Here is a 14922-nt window from a genome sequence, read left to right as displayed (position 1 = left end):
GCTCGAACATGTTCGCATGATGCTCGTACGCGATGGCGGGACCTTTCCTTGTCTCCACGCGGATAACTTGCTGCGGATATGCTTGAGCGAGAAGATGTCAAACAGCTGTGCCCCAATCTGTTATTGGGTACCCTTGCGCCGTGAAATGCGCCGCATATCGCGCGCATATACAAATTCTTAATATGAGTAGGGTTTAGCAAGTTTGTTGGCTGGATCGGAACCCATGACAGATGTAAAGACAGGGATTGAACCTTGCATGAATTGACTCTAGTACTGGAGCGAAGAAGAAGAAGAAGTAGAAGAAGAAGAAGAAGGAAGAGGAAGAGGCATCTTCTAAGGCGACACGATAACATAAAGGTATCAGGCAGGTAAAGAATCCCAACCTCCACCCGAGGAATACAAAGGTTCCTTAACGCCAGAACTGTGAGGTCCTCCCAAAACAAATGTTGTGCTAACCGAAAGCAATCCCAGACGCCGGTATTCAGTCGTAATGAAAATAGTTCCCGTGTCTCCGTGGAGTACACAACACCATCACTGTACACGCCGTGGGTCGCCCCATATTCCAATATCCATAAATTCTTCCGGCGTCCGTCCGGATTATCGATTACTCCAAGCTCGTCCTCATTTCTCGTTCAGCGACTCCGTTGTGCGTGTTTCCGCTGAGTCTGTATTGCTGATGGTAGAATCCTCGGTCCCTCTGTCTCCTTCTCGCTCCAACGCTGGTGATGCAGGCCCTTCTGACATGCTACTCTCTCGGACTCTCATTGCTACACTAGCAGCGATCTTCTCATCTAACATGCTCACAAGTCTTTCTGAGTACTGGTCCAAAAGCTTCACCATGACTGTCTCATCCACGCTTCTTGACTTGGCCTTCTCTCCCACCGCCCTTGCCGTTTGTGCAAGTTCGCGTTCAACCTCTTTCACAAGCTCAGAGCTGAGATCATCATTGCTGTTCGCGAGTCTTTTCCTGTATGCACGAAGGGTTCGACAAAGACTCTCGGTGGATGCCCCAAGACTCCCAAACTCGTTTACAGGTGGTTTATTACGAGTTCGGACGTCTACCATCGAGCGCTTCTTCGCGAGGATAGTGTTGTTGCGTGGACTGGGCGGAGAAGGGGATCGGTTCCTGTATGATTTGCGCAGCGATCCGTGTCCAGATGCACGGAGCTCCCGTGGGATGCTCGGCATAGGCGAGGGATCAAGCTTTGGAGCTTGAGCCAGCGAGAATTTGGAGAGCCTTTTCCGCAACTTTGGTGATCTGCTTCCAGTAGGTGTTTGATTGTCATCATCAGGAGATCTTTGGAAACGGGCGAGCTCTGACTGAGAGAAAACTCGTCGCAACGGCGGCTTACTCGCTAGGAGGTCGTAGTTTGTGGGAGTAATCGGGCCCAAGAGATCTACTGACTTCGATAAATCATGCCGGTAAGGGAATTTCATCTCCAGGCTCCAGATAAAAATAGTACCATCTACCGCAACTGTGACTAATGACCTCTGTCCGTCATCATCATCATCATCGGAATCTTGTGGCTTTACCAGAGCAATTGCGGTGACACCCTCAGTATGGCCCCAATCGCGCGCAACGAGAGTGCCCCCTTCTTCGTACAGGCGGATGGACTTGTCTGTACTTGAGACACCAGCGATCAAAGGCGGGCCTTGAGGACGTTGGATATGAACTAGAGATGACAAGACCACGGCATCACCTCCTTCAGTGTCTGCGGCACGGAAAGTGCTGAGGGATTGGCCATTTCGCAGGTCATACTTGTGAACCTGTCGGTCAATCGTCGATACTAAAAGAATGTCGTCCTGGTCGGCATCCCATGTCATTGAGACTGGAGTCGTTTTTAAGATGATAGTCCGCAGTATCAGGAACGCACTTATGATTTGACCTGCCTCTTCGCGTGAGACTAACTCGCGGACGACCAAGGTGCGATCGGAGGAACAGGACACAAGTCTGCTTCCATTCCTAGAGAAGAGAATTCCGGTAACAGCACCCACATGTTCGTCAAGGGTCTGCATTAATTCCCATACGTGGCCTTTCTTCGTAAAAACCTGTACCGTGCGATCTCTCGCCGCAGAAGCAATATACGCTGGCGTCTTCTCCTCGAAGATAGCAATCTCGGTAATGTCACTAGCGTGGGCTTTGAAGTCAAATAAGCTCGACTTGGTCTTGCAGTCAATTATCCTATTGCGATGTTAGCATTCTCTCATGGATGGGACACTAGAAAAGCAACTTGCCTGAGAACACCGTACTTGTCACCAGTCACAATATAGCTCGCACCAACTGATACTCTCACGGTTTTCAGCTCATTTAGATCGGCCTCAGAGCCTTCAATTTGTTCAAGAGTGATTTGCAAAGAATCCTTGCAGACACCCTCCTGGCTCCAGAAAAGGACTGATCCTCCTGCGGACCAGGTGTAAAATGAGGCATCGATGGCGTTTGGCTGGGTGAGCGCAGCCACACCCAGCACGGAATCACCGTGGGCCGGTAGCTTCTGGACAACATCACCAACTAGGGATTCGTCGTCAGCGGAGCATAAATGTGATAAGCGAATCGAACGCTGCGAATCTACGGTGACGAGATGATCAATGAGCGGCGTAATGGCTTCGACTTGGATGGAATTGGTTGTTAAAGACACCACTGGTGATTGAACTCGAGGTGGCGGCGAAGGAGGCGGTGTTAGTACTCCAATCATCTCTTTAATGGCCAGAGTTTTCAGGCCTCCCTGGCTGCTAGCCAAGTGCAGTCGTCCTTTTGAATCCACGGCCATGGATGACACTGAAAATCCGGCCTCGGCGACCTTGGTGAAGCGCTGAGATCCTTCAGTATCGTCAATGAGGCATATATCTCCTTTGTCAGAGGCGACAATGGACTTAGATGGGGCAACCGCAACGACGCTCGTGAAGTTTGCTTCAAGGAGGGATTCCAGGAGACAGTTTCTGCCTGGTAGTGTTTTATGCGTGCTACTCGAGAGGAGGAAGGAGACATCACTCTGTCTTGGTCTTGACATTCGAGGTGTAGAATTTGGATCTTCCACCCGCCAAACCTTGACATGTCTCGTGCCGACACTATAATGCCGTTAGCGATGACCTTCATTCCAGCCCAATCCTTGGGGTTCTCAAAGTAACACCGCCTGCTATGCGAATAGGAAAGCTAACCCCGACTATTACGATGACACTGTTAAAGGACAACGAGCACTTACGTGATCAGACTTGACCCCATCCAAGCCATTCTATTGATGTTACTAGTACATTTGTTGCTGGAATGTAGTGTTGCAGCCCCGGTCCGGGAATTGATGTTCCATATGTATAAGAAGCCATCATTGGAAGAACCCAAGCTAGCCAGATATTGCGAGTCGGGGCTAAAAGCGACGCATCGGACGCCGAAAGTGTGGTCGGATAGAGAGGTGAGAGGAGTGTCGGACGGAGCATCGGAGGCGGTGGAGAATATCAGCACACGCGGCTTATATCCCGTCTGAACCAGTCAGTACAATCCATACCAGGCAAAAAGGCCCATACCTCTCCTATAGCCAGAAATTTCCCATCTGGACTGAATGATACACAAGTTGCAGCTTTGATCCTTTCCCGGGCGGTCCAGGTCCTGCATCCGGGAGAATCCGCCCAGTCGTTCGCGGGGGAGGCGAGCGACGAGGCACCTATGCCAGCATCGCGCAGTGAGGCAGCAGTTCGGTTCCGACTTTCGTTTTGGGTCGGGGTTGAAGGGCCACCGTAGACGGAAGATGAGGGGTTGAGGGGGTTGGTGGTGGGGCGGGCGCGGTAGAATCGCTGGGTGAGCTGCTGGTGGGCGTCGACCGTCGCAATGACGGCAGCAGCTCCGGCGGTGAAGCCAAAGCATCTGCCCGAGGGGAGGCTGTCGAAGGCATTGGCCGAACTAGCAGTAGTCCCAATGACCTGCTTGAGCGAGAGGTTCACTTCGGCGCGGCTGGGCTTGATAGGTGACCGCAGCGGGGTGGTCTTCACGAACGGCGAATTGGACGGGGTGAGCTTGACGCTGCCGCCCCAAGGGCTCATCATCCGGGGGTTAGATGGAGTGAGGGACATCGCTTAGTCCAGGGAAGACGGGGTATGCGATGCCTGGCGATGCTGCACATGTCATCGAACCGTCATGGCAGTTGCGCTTGCCGGAGGGACGTTGCGGTGTGGTTGGGTGGTTGGTGAAGCGATGAGAGGGAATGCAACTCGGGGGGCTGCAGGTGGTGGCCACGTGCTGAAAAGTAGCCAGGAACCGCGCAATTGAGGGCGATATAGGGCCAATTCAGGTACAGTAGGACGGTCTGACGGTTTGCGCAACAGTCATCGTAGGTGAAGTGAGAGATTCATGCACGGTGAAAGCCTGGGGTGAACGGACTGGTTTGATTTCGGGCCATCAACACAAAAGAAATGATCAGCGGGAACGCACAGGCACGCTGGACCGGGACCCAGCTCCAAGAACCCTTCACTGTCATTCGCCGCCTCGCTGCTGTCACCATGCATCACCACAATCACATCCTTTCATTGTTTCACTCTTGCACACATTCGTCACTCGTCATACCGTTTCGGGCGCGTCGAGGGGCGCGGATGCTTGACGCTTAGACAACCTTGGAACTAGGGACGCGGACGGACCATCGTCTCGCTTGAATGCCCATGGTGAATCTCAGTTCTGGGCTGCCCTCCACGACCGGGATCACGAAGAGCATCATGCAAGGGCCCGCTAGAGCAGCAGGGTCCAGGGATTGTGCGGTCAGGCCAAAGTTATGACCAACACCATCAGACCTCATCGTCTTCTAAAGTTACGGCAGCGTCGAGGCACTCTTCACACAAGGCCATGGCTTATCAACAGTGGGAAAATGGGTGGGGTTCGAAGGGACTCACTTTATGTCCACAAATAAGTTCTTCCTCAACCATGCACAGAACAGAAAACACGTATGACAAGCACTTCCAATCTCATCGACTCCAATTTACAGAGGTTGGCTGAGAAAGTTCAAGCACCTAGCCAGTGCTCAAGTGAGCCTGTAAAGGAAGATATGGTAACCAAGTCGATGAGGTATGCTATATCTTCAGCAGGTATAGGCCCCCTAATCGACCCCCTGGTGTGTCGACGGGTATCTCTACCTTTTCCTAAAAACAGGTTCAGCAAATCAAGTGCTCTCCATTCATATCACACGGTAGATCCAAATGCATCTGAGCTCATTGAATCGCTGACCGGGCCAGTCCTCTTCGACTTCCCCCTTCCAAGCCACCACAATCAGTGGAACCTGTCGGTGACGTTGCAATGATGCGGCTTCTCGCGGGGGCCATGTTTGGAGGGTCAGTGTATACCATCGCCCCAGTGGGCACCATTGTTTTCCAGGCCTTGGCATGATTGCACTTGTCCACGCTCTTGGATATCCTAGGGCCCTTCCATCACCGTACCCGCTCCCACCCAATCTTCCTCGCATCAAGCGTACGGACCAGAACCAAACAGACCACACAAACAGTTATCGTACCCCCAGTATAAGCGATTAATCCGGAGTAGTCCCTCGCCGAGAGCTCATCGTCCCTGCCCCTTTTAATAAGTGTTCCCGCGATTGGACCTCCAACGAGGTATGCGACCCCTTAGACAGTAGTGAATGCTCCAGAGTAAGGGTAGTATTGTTCGATGCCGAATAGGGCCTTCTGTACCGAGCTAATAAGCGATATGAAACAGCCGAATGAGATGTCGTAGACAACAAGATGAGCAATCTACAGTGGATTGTTGCTGGAATGCGCCGCCGCGAACCACAAAGACCAAACACTTAGTCCAGATATAGCCGTTCCACATATGAGAGTGTTCTACAGTCCGAATCTGTCGGCGACGTATCCTCCTAGTATCCTGGATGGAATTCTAACCCCACAGATTAAGGCTAACAGCAACGAGGCCGTGGAGCTGCTTCTGCCCATAGATTCGCGGAAATCCGCCCGAATACTAAACAAGTAGCAACAGTGAGCGGATTCAGGAAGTTGACAGCCATCAACATGGTGAAGATTGGGTCTCGGAATGTCTTCAGTGGCACAATCCGGAAACTATGTCTCTCGTATTTTCGAGCTGGAGGGGCAATGATACTCGCCGCTCCGAGGAGGACGGCCTACATGCACGCAAGCACTCGCAAAGTGTTTCTTGTCCCGATATCATGGAGCATCTCTTTTAGGAAAGGTGCGTAACACACACCACCGAGTCCGCCGGCTAGTTGTGCGTTAGCTTGACGAAAGAATTGGCAATCACCGAGACTTGCCTGCTGCGCTAACACCTTGTACGAGCCCGCTACGTTCGCTAAAGTACTCTGGGAGGATCGCTTGGAGTGTATACAATAGAACTCCGTTCCTAATTCCGAAGGGTATCCCTTGGGTTGCTAGGAGAGTGGAACAGCTAGACCAGGGTGGCAGCGTTAGTATTTGTATTCTAAAGTTAAGTGCAACTCACATTTGTACTTGCTGACGCCGTCAACAGGCCTAATGTTACTATGGTCGTTCCAAAACAGCAAACCCATGTGATATGTCGCCCAATCAATGGGATAAACGGGTAATAGACGATGGCAAACAGAGCAAGAATCCCTCCGTTCCCTGAGGACCCGATTGCAGCTATTCAAGCTCTGGATGTCATTTGGTCTGGCCGGAGAATGCCCTCTGTGACAGCTGCACTATCTCCATAATGTTCCTGGAAAATGCCATAGCTTTGGATATAACCTTGTGTTTGTCAACTCCCCGATGTGCATATTTTAGGTATCTAAATATCTACCGATGACGCAAAAGCTCGCAAGGACTGCAGCGACCAAGATCCGAGTCTGCTGCTGATAGGTGACCTTTTCGCCTTCGTTGTCTTGTACAAGCACTTCGATATCTGCGCCGCTGTTCTGGAACGTGGAGCTTCTAGAAGGCGGGTCCAGAACCTTCGGACCATTCTCCACCAACGCTGAATCTCGACGTTCCTTGGCAGTCAGTGACTTGCCTGACAGGGGTTCAAGACATCAGTTAGCTTCCAGACCTCTAGCGAGCCCACTTCTAACTTACTCATCTCATTCCTAGTCATAAAATCTTCTGCAGAACGTACCTCTGGCTAGGAATGATGGTTGCTGTGAGCTGGAAAGGCCCGTGTAAGGGATATTGGCGAAAGATGTTGATGAGAGCCTAGTCCTTCGATTTATTGAAAAGCATAAGCTGGTGACGTACCTAGCGATTAGGGAATTTGCAATAACCATATCATAGTGCCTTGAACCAACAACACTATTGTGAGACGAATAACGAATGACACCTTTTGGAATTGGGGAATGAAGCCCCACCGGGGTGATAATCGCCCCCACCTCCATCAGGGCTCCGACAAGAGAAGACATGGGAGCATGTTTGTAGTCGTGGAGATCGCCAAATAGTCGATAGACCTTTGAGAGCGATTCTGCCTTCATTACTAATGATATGCTCGGGTACGGTAGGTGACGAAATCTAGAGCTAGATGAGGCCCTATTAATATTCTACCATGGTACAGCAGGGAAATACCTTCGGTTGCTATCTGGGCAACAATTTCTAGAGGTCGGCGCTACAATTACGACTCCTAAAAGTCAAGCGCTTTCTCAACCCTCTACCGTGAGCTATGAACAGAAGAAGTATATCCTTATATATCCTTATTTCTGAGGAATGTCTCGCTCATGGGGTGAGAGAAGATATGACAGTGTTAATCTTATGAATTATAGCTGCGATCAAATATACGCACTCAGCTCTAGTATTTATCCCTTTCGAGAGCCTGTTCCTTACGTGCCGGGTAGGTGAGGATATGATGACCTTCACTTGGCGAATGGTGGTTGTTGGGATTGGTTTACCATTCGTCCAATCAGCGCAAGCTCGGCTAGACATCGGCTTTTAATACGGCAACTTTTTGATGGCAGTGGCACTGGAAAGTATCCCCAACAAACTCCATCCATTGATCACTATCACGACAGCCTACCACAATTTTCGTAGGCTCACCTCCCCTGGCACTCTCTTGAGCGCCACGTGATTCCGTATGTATGCCGTAATACGGCCGGCACTGCGGTCAGCGTCTCAAGCCAGACCTCCAGCAAGATATATCCAAGGGCGCCGATACCCTCAGTCAATTCGATTACGACTCTTCCATTCCTCTCTCTACCTCGCAAACACCTCGAATCCTCCACCGGGCCCTGAGAACCCCCCGGTCGACGAAAATGACGCGGATAAGAAGAGCCCGGAGAAGACGGCAAAGGCAGAGCAACCGGAGGCCGGAGTAGCAACGGAGGATCCGGAGGTGCTGGCACAGAAGTTGCAGCGCTCAAGGGAAATGACACGGCGATATTCCTCTGCGCTTAGACGGTCACAGCGGCGGAATCGTGCCCAAGATCTCCCGCCAGTTCACATTCCCCAATGGTTTTTGGATTATAGAGTTGCACTGCGCGAAGAAGCGGACTCGGCGCCAACCTATGCCACAAGCAAAAAAATCTGCTCTATATCGATAAAGAACAAAGATACGGGCGAGCTAGGCACATGCTCACTACCTTTTTTTGGCGATGGAAGAGACGTCCGGTGCGTGTTAGAGTTGGTCCGGGCCATGCACGGAACGACTATGAGCACCAACCACTTCAATGAACTGCAGGAAGAGTTTATTCGCAGGATTGGTATGACACCTACTCTTCTCTCTCCCAAAACCGAGGGTCCCAGGGATTTAGCTCAGACGGATATTCGATCAGTTGGAAATAAGCAGGATCGCGCAAGCCTGTTAACCTTAGACAAGGCATCAGGGCCTAAGACGAGTTGGGATGAGTGGAAGGCTTCAAGACCGAACCTCGAAAAGCTAGAAAGTTTGCCCGAAGACGGTCACCAGACCCAGGTTGGAGAAATGGAAACATTTGAGAAATTTATCTCGCCTTTGGTCCTCTTCGAGGCCCGCGCTACAGTTGCAGCATGCCTTTCTGCTACACAGCCGGCATTTAACGATTCTTTCCCATCTTCAAAAACCAATATAATACTCCACGCCCCCTCAAGTCGGCACGGAAAGCTTCTGAAGGACTTGGTTCTATCAGCAGCCGCTGAGTTGGATGCAGATGTTGTATCACTTGATGCTCAAGATCTAGCACAACTCGCAGGAGACTATCTTGGGGAAGGATCGGAGCCTTCCCCGCACTCAGTACGTTCACTGGGCTACGAAACGTACAAATCCACCTCGGAACTTGGGAGCGACCTTGAAGAGTTGGGAAGAGACGATGGGGTTGAGGACGAAGCAGGAGAAGAGTCTCCTCGGCCTGAATTTGCACGCCCATTCGGCCTTCCAGGGCTAGGGTTCGGCCCTCAACCGAACGTTCCCGGGGGTGCGCGGGTAAACTTCATCGGGGCAATTCCTCTAGGGGTGTTTAGAGGCTTAAGAGATCTTACACAAAGCATAAAGAGCCTGCAGTCAAACTCTGGAGGAGAGGGGGAAGGAGAAAGTAATACTGGTTCCACCCCAAACGGTCGGATACAATCGCAAAGCGAGATCCAACTGGAAGATCTAAAATTGTTAACCCTGCTTGAAGTTTTAGTGGACTCCACTGATCTCAAGCGAGCGCGAGTTCCATTTCCCGCGCACACTCGCACCAAGGAGGCTGCTCGCGCGACTGCGGACGAAGCCGCTGAAGAGCCCAAGTTCTTTGACTTTTCCATAAATCCGAACGGTGAGCTCGATTTCAGCTCCGTATTACCCGAGTCGGCAAGACTATCCAATACATTTACGATACGGGTTGGCCCATCACAACAACCCTCTTGGACTCCCCTAAGAGCGAAAATTATCTACATCTCTGATATCAAAGAATTGCAGGCTACATATTATGGTAGTCGAATCATTCAGAAACTTGAGGACATTGTTCGAAAGCAAAGGTCTGCGGGCGAAAACGTCATGATTATTGGCACCACGTCGTCTTCCGATCTGGTACCCGAAATGTCCGCCAGTGGAGTGCAGAGTCTGCAATCCGAAGGTGACGCTGGCTTGTACAGGACTATCGTAGTGCCATTCGTGTCAACAAAGAAGCCATTAAGACAAGAGGATTCCTTAGACGCGGATAAATCTTTATCTGAAGCGAAGCCTCTTCATCCCGAGGAATTCACGTTTGACATCAAGTCTGCTGCAAGAGCACGAGTTTTGAAGGAGGGCTCCTCTGAAACTCTCAGATTTCATCAAATCAATCTTCGACACATTGAGGACATGTTACGTTCCCTAGATCCCAAGGCATCTGAGAAAATCACGGATTTTAAAGCAGGTAGGGAGCAAGCTCGAAGATTTGGTCCTATCTACCCGGAATCCTGTTCCTGGAAAGTTTTATCATATGATGAGGTCCACCGCATCGCAGTAACTGCACTCGGACTCTTTCGCTTGGATAGCGCTTCTCCATCCTTGACCTGGGCTCATGTTGCCTTGTCAATGGGCCTGCTAGAGGCTAGTGATGAGGTAAAATTTGCCTATGTCACGCTCAAAGCTGCCAAACAGCGGTCAAGGCTAGGAACCCAGCTTAGGAGATCCGTAGATAGACTAAGAGAAGAGATGGGAGTTCCACCGAGACGACGGGTTTCGCAGTCTGATTTTTTGGCACAAGAGGGACGACCCGGTCAGCCACAGCTAGATCTGGAACGCATCGCTTTGACTGCTACCAAGCATGAGAAGAGACTGATGCATGGCATTGTAAACCCAGACCAAATCAAGACCACATTCGACCATGTACATGTTCCGAAGGACACTGTTGAGGCTATTAGAACACTGACATCACTGTCTCTTCTTCGTCCGGATGCGTTCAACTACGGGGTGCTTGCTACCGATAAGATTTCCGGCGTTCTCCTTTACGGGCCTCCAGGGACCGGAAAGACGTTGCTTGCAAAGGCAGTAGCGAAAGAAAGCGGATCATCGGTTCTAGAGGTGTCAGGGAGCGAGATCAACGACAAGTATGTCGGGGAAGGAGAGAAGAACGTCCGAGCTATCTTCACCTTGGCGCAAAAGCTGTCGCCGTGTATTGTTTTCTTAGATGAGGCGGACGCTATTTTCGGGGCTCGTGATGGGTCACGGCAGCGCGTCTCTCATCGGGATATTTTGAACCAATTCCTAAAAGAGTGGGATGGTCTGAACGATGCTTCGGTTTTCGTTATGGTCGCGTCTAATCGGCCGTTTGATCTGGATGATGCGGTGATACGACGCCTGCCGAGGCGTTTACTGGTTGATTTGCCCACTCAAGAGGATCGACAGAAGATTTTGCAGATCCATCTTAGGGGCGAGCAATTGCATGAATCTGTGGACCTAGTGGATCTTGCCAAGCGCACGCCGCTGTATAGTGGGAGCGACTTGAAAAACGTTGCGGTTTCAGCGGCATTGGCGTGTGTGAGGGAGGAGAATGAACAGGCGGCAGTTGCGGCGGCGAAAGCAGCTGTTGAGGCGGGGCGGTCTGACTCTAGTACGGAATCCTCCAGGCCGGACTCTTCACCCACAGTCTCAGAGTCGCAGTCCCACACCCAATATCCACCATCTCTTGTCTTCGGTCGCAAATACGAATTTCCAGAAAAGCGCATACTCCATAGCCGACATTTCGACAAAGCGTTGCAAGAGATAAGTGCCAGTATCTCAGAAGATATGTCTTCGTTGAACGCGATCAAGAAGTTCGATGAACAATATGGGGATCGCAAGGGTAGGAGAAAGAAAAACGCCTACGGGTTTGGAGTTGGCTCGGATAAGAATGAGGCTGCTGCTAGGGTGCGACATTGAGGAAACCCGAGGGTCGAGAGTGTTAACGGTCACGAGCTGTCAATCGAGGGCAAGTATTGCGCATATTGTATCATAGTATGAAATGAATGTATTGGGCATCTTGGATTGCACGATGCAACGGTAGACGGTAGAGGGGTCTACCGTCTCTTCGGAGGTACTGTAGAATTCAAATTCAATTCGCTTCTGTCTTTTGTGTTAAGGATGTCGAGTCAATTTGTCCTGGTTCCACTATTTCGTCTTCTCATTCCCCACTTTCCCCATTCCCCCCCTCTTCTCCGCCCTAATCCTCATATCTCTCAAAAACAACACCAAGGAACATCTCAAAATCCTTATCGCGGCCCGATTCCTCCAATCCTCTAACCCAAACCCCTTCCCATCCCTATTCCCAACCCGCAAAACCTTCCTCCCCCAGAATTCCGAGCACGAACTGCACAATCCCAGTCCCATACAACACTCTTCTCCCAAGATCGTTTGCTGCCCTACAGTCCAGCGAAATACGCGTATGTAACATGAGCGCATAGTGGAATGTGTTCAACAGCGTGAAGACTTTCCAACCTGTAGAACTGGGGTGAGATGGGAGAACGCGGATGTAGGAATAGTAAGGTGTAGTAAGGTGGTAGAAAGCGAAGTGGATATCGATGGGTTGGGAATGCCCTATCTTCGGGTTGGAAGAGGGACGGGAGGAACCAAAATGACGAGTGGGATATCGATATATTCATAGAATTTCGAAAGGTGGTATGGGAGGCGGAGGGTTTGTTTGGTTAGAAGAGGGAGAGAGAGAGAGAGAACCAGGGTTGCGCAGTGGAGATAAGGGTTAGGAGATATAGAGTGCGGAATAGGGAGTAGAGGCATGAATTTAGGGCTATAAACGTTCGGGCTATTGAGGGGAGAGGGTGTGTGAGGGTGTATTTGTGGGCTAGGAAGGGGCTGTGGTGAAGATGAGTGTGGATGTTAGAACGACTGAGAGAGTTGTGAGGGGGTGGGGAGCGGCATTGCTGGGGCAGACACGTCTTGAGAGGTGTATTAAGTAGTGATATTGGATAAAGGGGAATGCTCCATGATCGATAGGTAGACTATTTGTGAGTTAAACACATCTTATTACATGCAAACCAGATTGCTGTGCGTCATGAGTCGTCATGTACAGGAAAGCTATACTAAGAGTAGTCGTCGTCGGTATTCTCATATTTAAAGTCCCTTACAACTACCCCCAAAAAGCAATGTGTGCGGTCGCGGAGTCATCCTGAAGCTGCAAAGAGTGTGTTAAACAAGCAGATTATCCTTCCTTTCCAGGAAGAAAGTGGCTAGTCCTAATTAGGAAGGATAACAGGCTTTGCTTAGAAAGTCTTAGCAGCGCTAATTATATTTAAAGGGAAAAACTACGCAGTAGAAGTAATTTTAACACCCCTAACTATGTTGTCTTTAATTATAATAGGGAAAAAAGAAGGCTAGATTAAGTATGTAGTAAAGTAGAATAATTACTTAAAGCTTAAAAACATAGAATAACAAAGCTTTTTAGTTATTTAATTTTCTACTAATTAGATTAATAACTAGCTTATATCCAGACTAATAGGAGAGAGGGCTTGGCGGTAGAGATAGTGTAATATTTGATGATGTAATATTTGATGATGTGATGCCTGAATTGCCAAGGCGCTGAGCTCTTGCCCAAGCATTCACCCCTCCAGGTCCACACCCGCTTAAATCTCCAACTTCCATTTGAGCACGGAATTCAGCGAAATTCCAAATTTCTATCCAAATTATGGATAAACTGCCAGCCGATCTCTTACCAGTTGTGATGGAGCAACTCGTGCTTCTCCATTTAGAACATGCACGAAGAGCATGTGGGACGTTGCGGACGCTACTTGATTTGCGTTTAGTATGCCGTAAGCTAGCTAGCAATACCTGCTTCAAAACCCAAAATTTAACTTAAGGACTTACATCAAATAGGATCATTTTCCAGAGAGCTCCTCCGCCCTCTAAACCAGCATATAACGCTTCCCAACCTCGCATTCCACAACCGAGTCTTCCGACAGCAAAAACAACCCTTAACAAGCATAACGCACATCCGCAACCAGATTATTACTTCTGCTCTCTTCAACTCCACCAGAAGCATCCACAAACGACACCTCTGCACCACAATCACTAAATGTCTCCAACAATATACTCAAGTCGCGGAAGATATCGCTAAAGATAACTCATGTGGGCAAACTACGCAGCAACTAACCAAAACTCTCAGCAGAGCAACCGTGTACTCTGGCGTCTGCATGGCGTTTCTATTCAACACCTACGAGATCCGCACCAACGAATCCGACATTTACTGCATCGCCACCATGCTCAATCTCAAAGACTTCCTCATCGCAAAATCGCTCCAAGAGCACACAAAAGACCTACACTTACACCGTAGCACTCTTTTCGGTGATGCGATATCCTGCGCCGTGCTCTGCGGCCACGCAGACGTGGTTCAACATCTCGCGGACCCGAAGTCGTGGCCGCATAGCCCGTTAAAGGATTCTAATGCGGTTGAGCTCGCTATCGAGCTCGGTAATGTGGACATCTTGAACGTGCTGCTTGGACTGGGGAAGAAAGCCGGGGGTGTTAAGAAACATGGCATGAAGTACGAAAAACACATTTTCCGTGCCGTGTTGGGCGGGAATGTGGAGGTTGTGAAGATATTCTTTAATGCTATTGACCCGAGGGACTTTAAGTCAGTAGAGTATTACAAGAGCGAAGTTTTAAGGCTTAGACAGCAGAGTTTTATCCATGCGGTGTGGTTCGCGCAGACGGATGTGGTGAGACTGTTTGTGGGGAAGGGGGTTGAGATTGATAGAGCGGACGCGGTCGGGAGGACTGCGATGAGAATTGCGCGGGAGAAGGGATTCACGACTATTTTGAGAGTATTGGTGGAAGCTGGGGCGACTGTGGACGAGGGAGATATGAGATTGTATTCTGGAACTGTTACAGTTACTAAGGGAAAGGGTAAAAAAAAGGCAGGATCTAAATTTTGGAGATGGAAAAAGGTGACAGAAAGTGATCCTGAGCCTTTGCGTGTTGATAAGAGGGGGTACGAATATTACATATAGACCCCTACAAAAACAGCAAAGCAACATAGCAACGCGCTAGCTGTAGATGTCACTTTCTTGATTAACATTTCCTGAGCTGTCTTAAAGATTAGGCAAACTCCAACTCTTGAATCA

The 14922-nt window shown here is 49.9% G+C and overlaps 4 protein-coding genes across 4 annotated transcripts; 2 read left to right on the top strand and 2 right to left on the bottom strand.

The window, feature by feature from the left end:
* Positions 1–255: 255 nt before the first annotated feature.
* On the bottom strand, positions 256–4341 carry BDR25DRAFT_342883 (WD40 repeat-like protein). The gene is made up of 4 exons (XM_033693775.1): positions 3517–4341; positions 3201–3472; positions 2236–3066; positions 256–2182 (listed from the first exon to the last, which is right to left on the bottom strand). The coding sequence occupies exons 1-4, from the start codon at positions 4057–4059 to the stop codon at positions 622–624; spliced, it is 3207 nt and encodes a 1068-aa protein (XP_033547394.1). The 5' UTR covers positions 4060–4341; the 3' UTR covers positions 256–621.
* Positions 4342–5780: 1439 nt separating this feature from the next.
* On the bottom strand, positions 5781–7412 carry BDR25DRAFT_342882 (uncharacterized protein; the record flags this gene model as incomplete). Its single annotated transcript, XM_033693774.1, has 6 exons — positions 5781–6101; positions 6183–6308; positions 6437–6576; positions 6752–6961; positions 7064–7092; positions 7183–7412. 6 exons carry the CDS (start codon positions 7410–7412, stop codon positions 5880–5882), a joined length of 957 nt encoding a protein of 318 aa, XP_033547393.1. The 3' UTR covers positions 5781–5879.
* A 520-nt stretch (positions 7413–7932) lies between these two features.
* BDR25DRAFT_303644 (AAA-domain-containing protein) lies at positions 7933–11793 on the top strand. Its single transcript, XM_033690038.1, has one exon. The coding sequence runs from the start codon at positions 8006–8008 to the stop codon at positions 11729–11731; it is 3726 nt and encodes a 1241-aa protein (XP_033547392.1). The 5' UTR covers positions 7933–8005; the 3' UTR covers positions 11732–11793.
* A 1615-nt stretch (positions 11794–13408) lies between these two features.
* On the top strand, positions 13409–14808 carry BDR25DRAFT_342880 (uncharacterized protein; the record flags this gene model as incomplete). The annotated part of the gene is made up of 2 exons (XM_033693773.1): positions 13409–13611; positions 13676–14808. The coding sequence occupies exons 1-2, from the start codon at positions 13488–13490 to the stop codon at positions 14806–14808; spliced, it is 1257 nt and encodes a 418-aa protein (XP_033547391.1). The 5' UTR covers positions 13409–13487.
* Between the last annotated feature and the right edge of the window lie 114 nt (positions 14809–14922).

This window comes from Lindgomyces ingoldianus (genome assembly GCF_010093535.1).
Source record: "Lindgomyces ingoldianus strain ATCC 200398 unplaced genomic scaffold BDR25scaffold_16, whole genome shotgun sequence".
NCBI lineage: Eukaryota > Fungi > Ascomycota > Dothideomycetes > Pleosporales > Lindgomycetaceae > Lindgomyces > Lindgomyces ingoldianus.
Note: the sequence above shows the minus strand (reverse complement) of the source record. Positions and strands in the feature narration are given on the sequence as shown.

Coding starts and splice junctions, on each gene's coding strand:
- BDR25DRAFT_342883 (XM_033693775.1), bottom strand. CDS start 4,059: ATGTCCCTCACTCCATCTAACCCCCGGATGATGAGCCCTTGGGGCGGC. Junction 3,473..3,516: donor AATTTCTGGCTATAGGAGAG/GTATGGGCCTTT, acceptor TGACTGGTTCAG/ACGGGATATAAGCCGCGTGT. Junction 3,067..3,200: donor ATGGGGTCAAGTCTGATCAC/GTAAGTGCTCGT, acceptor ACGGCATTATAG/TGTCGGCACGAGACATGTCA.
- BDR25DRAFT_303644 (XM_033690038.1), top strand. CDS start 8,006: ATGTATGCCGTAATACGGCCGGCACTGCGGTCAGCGTCTCAAGCCAGA.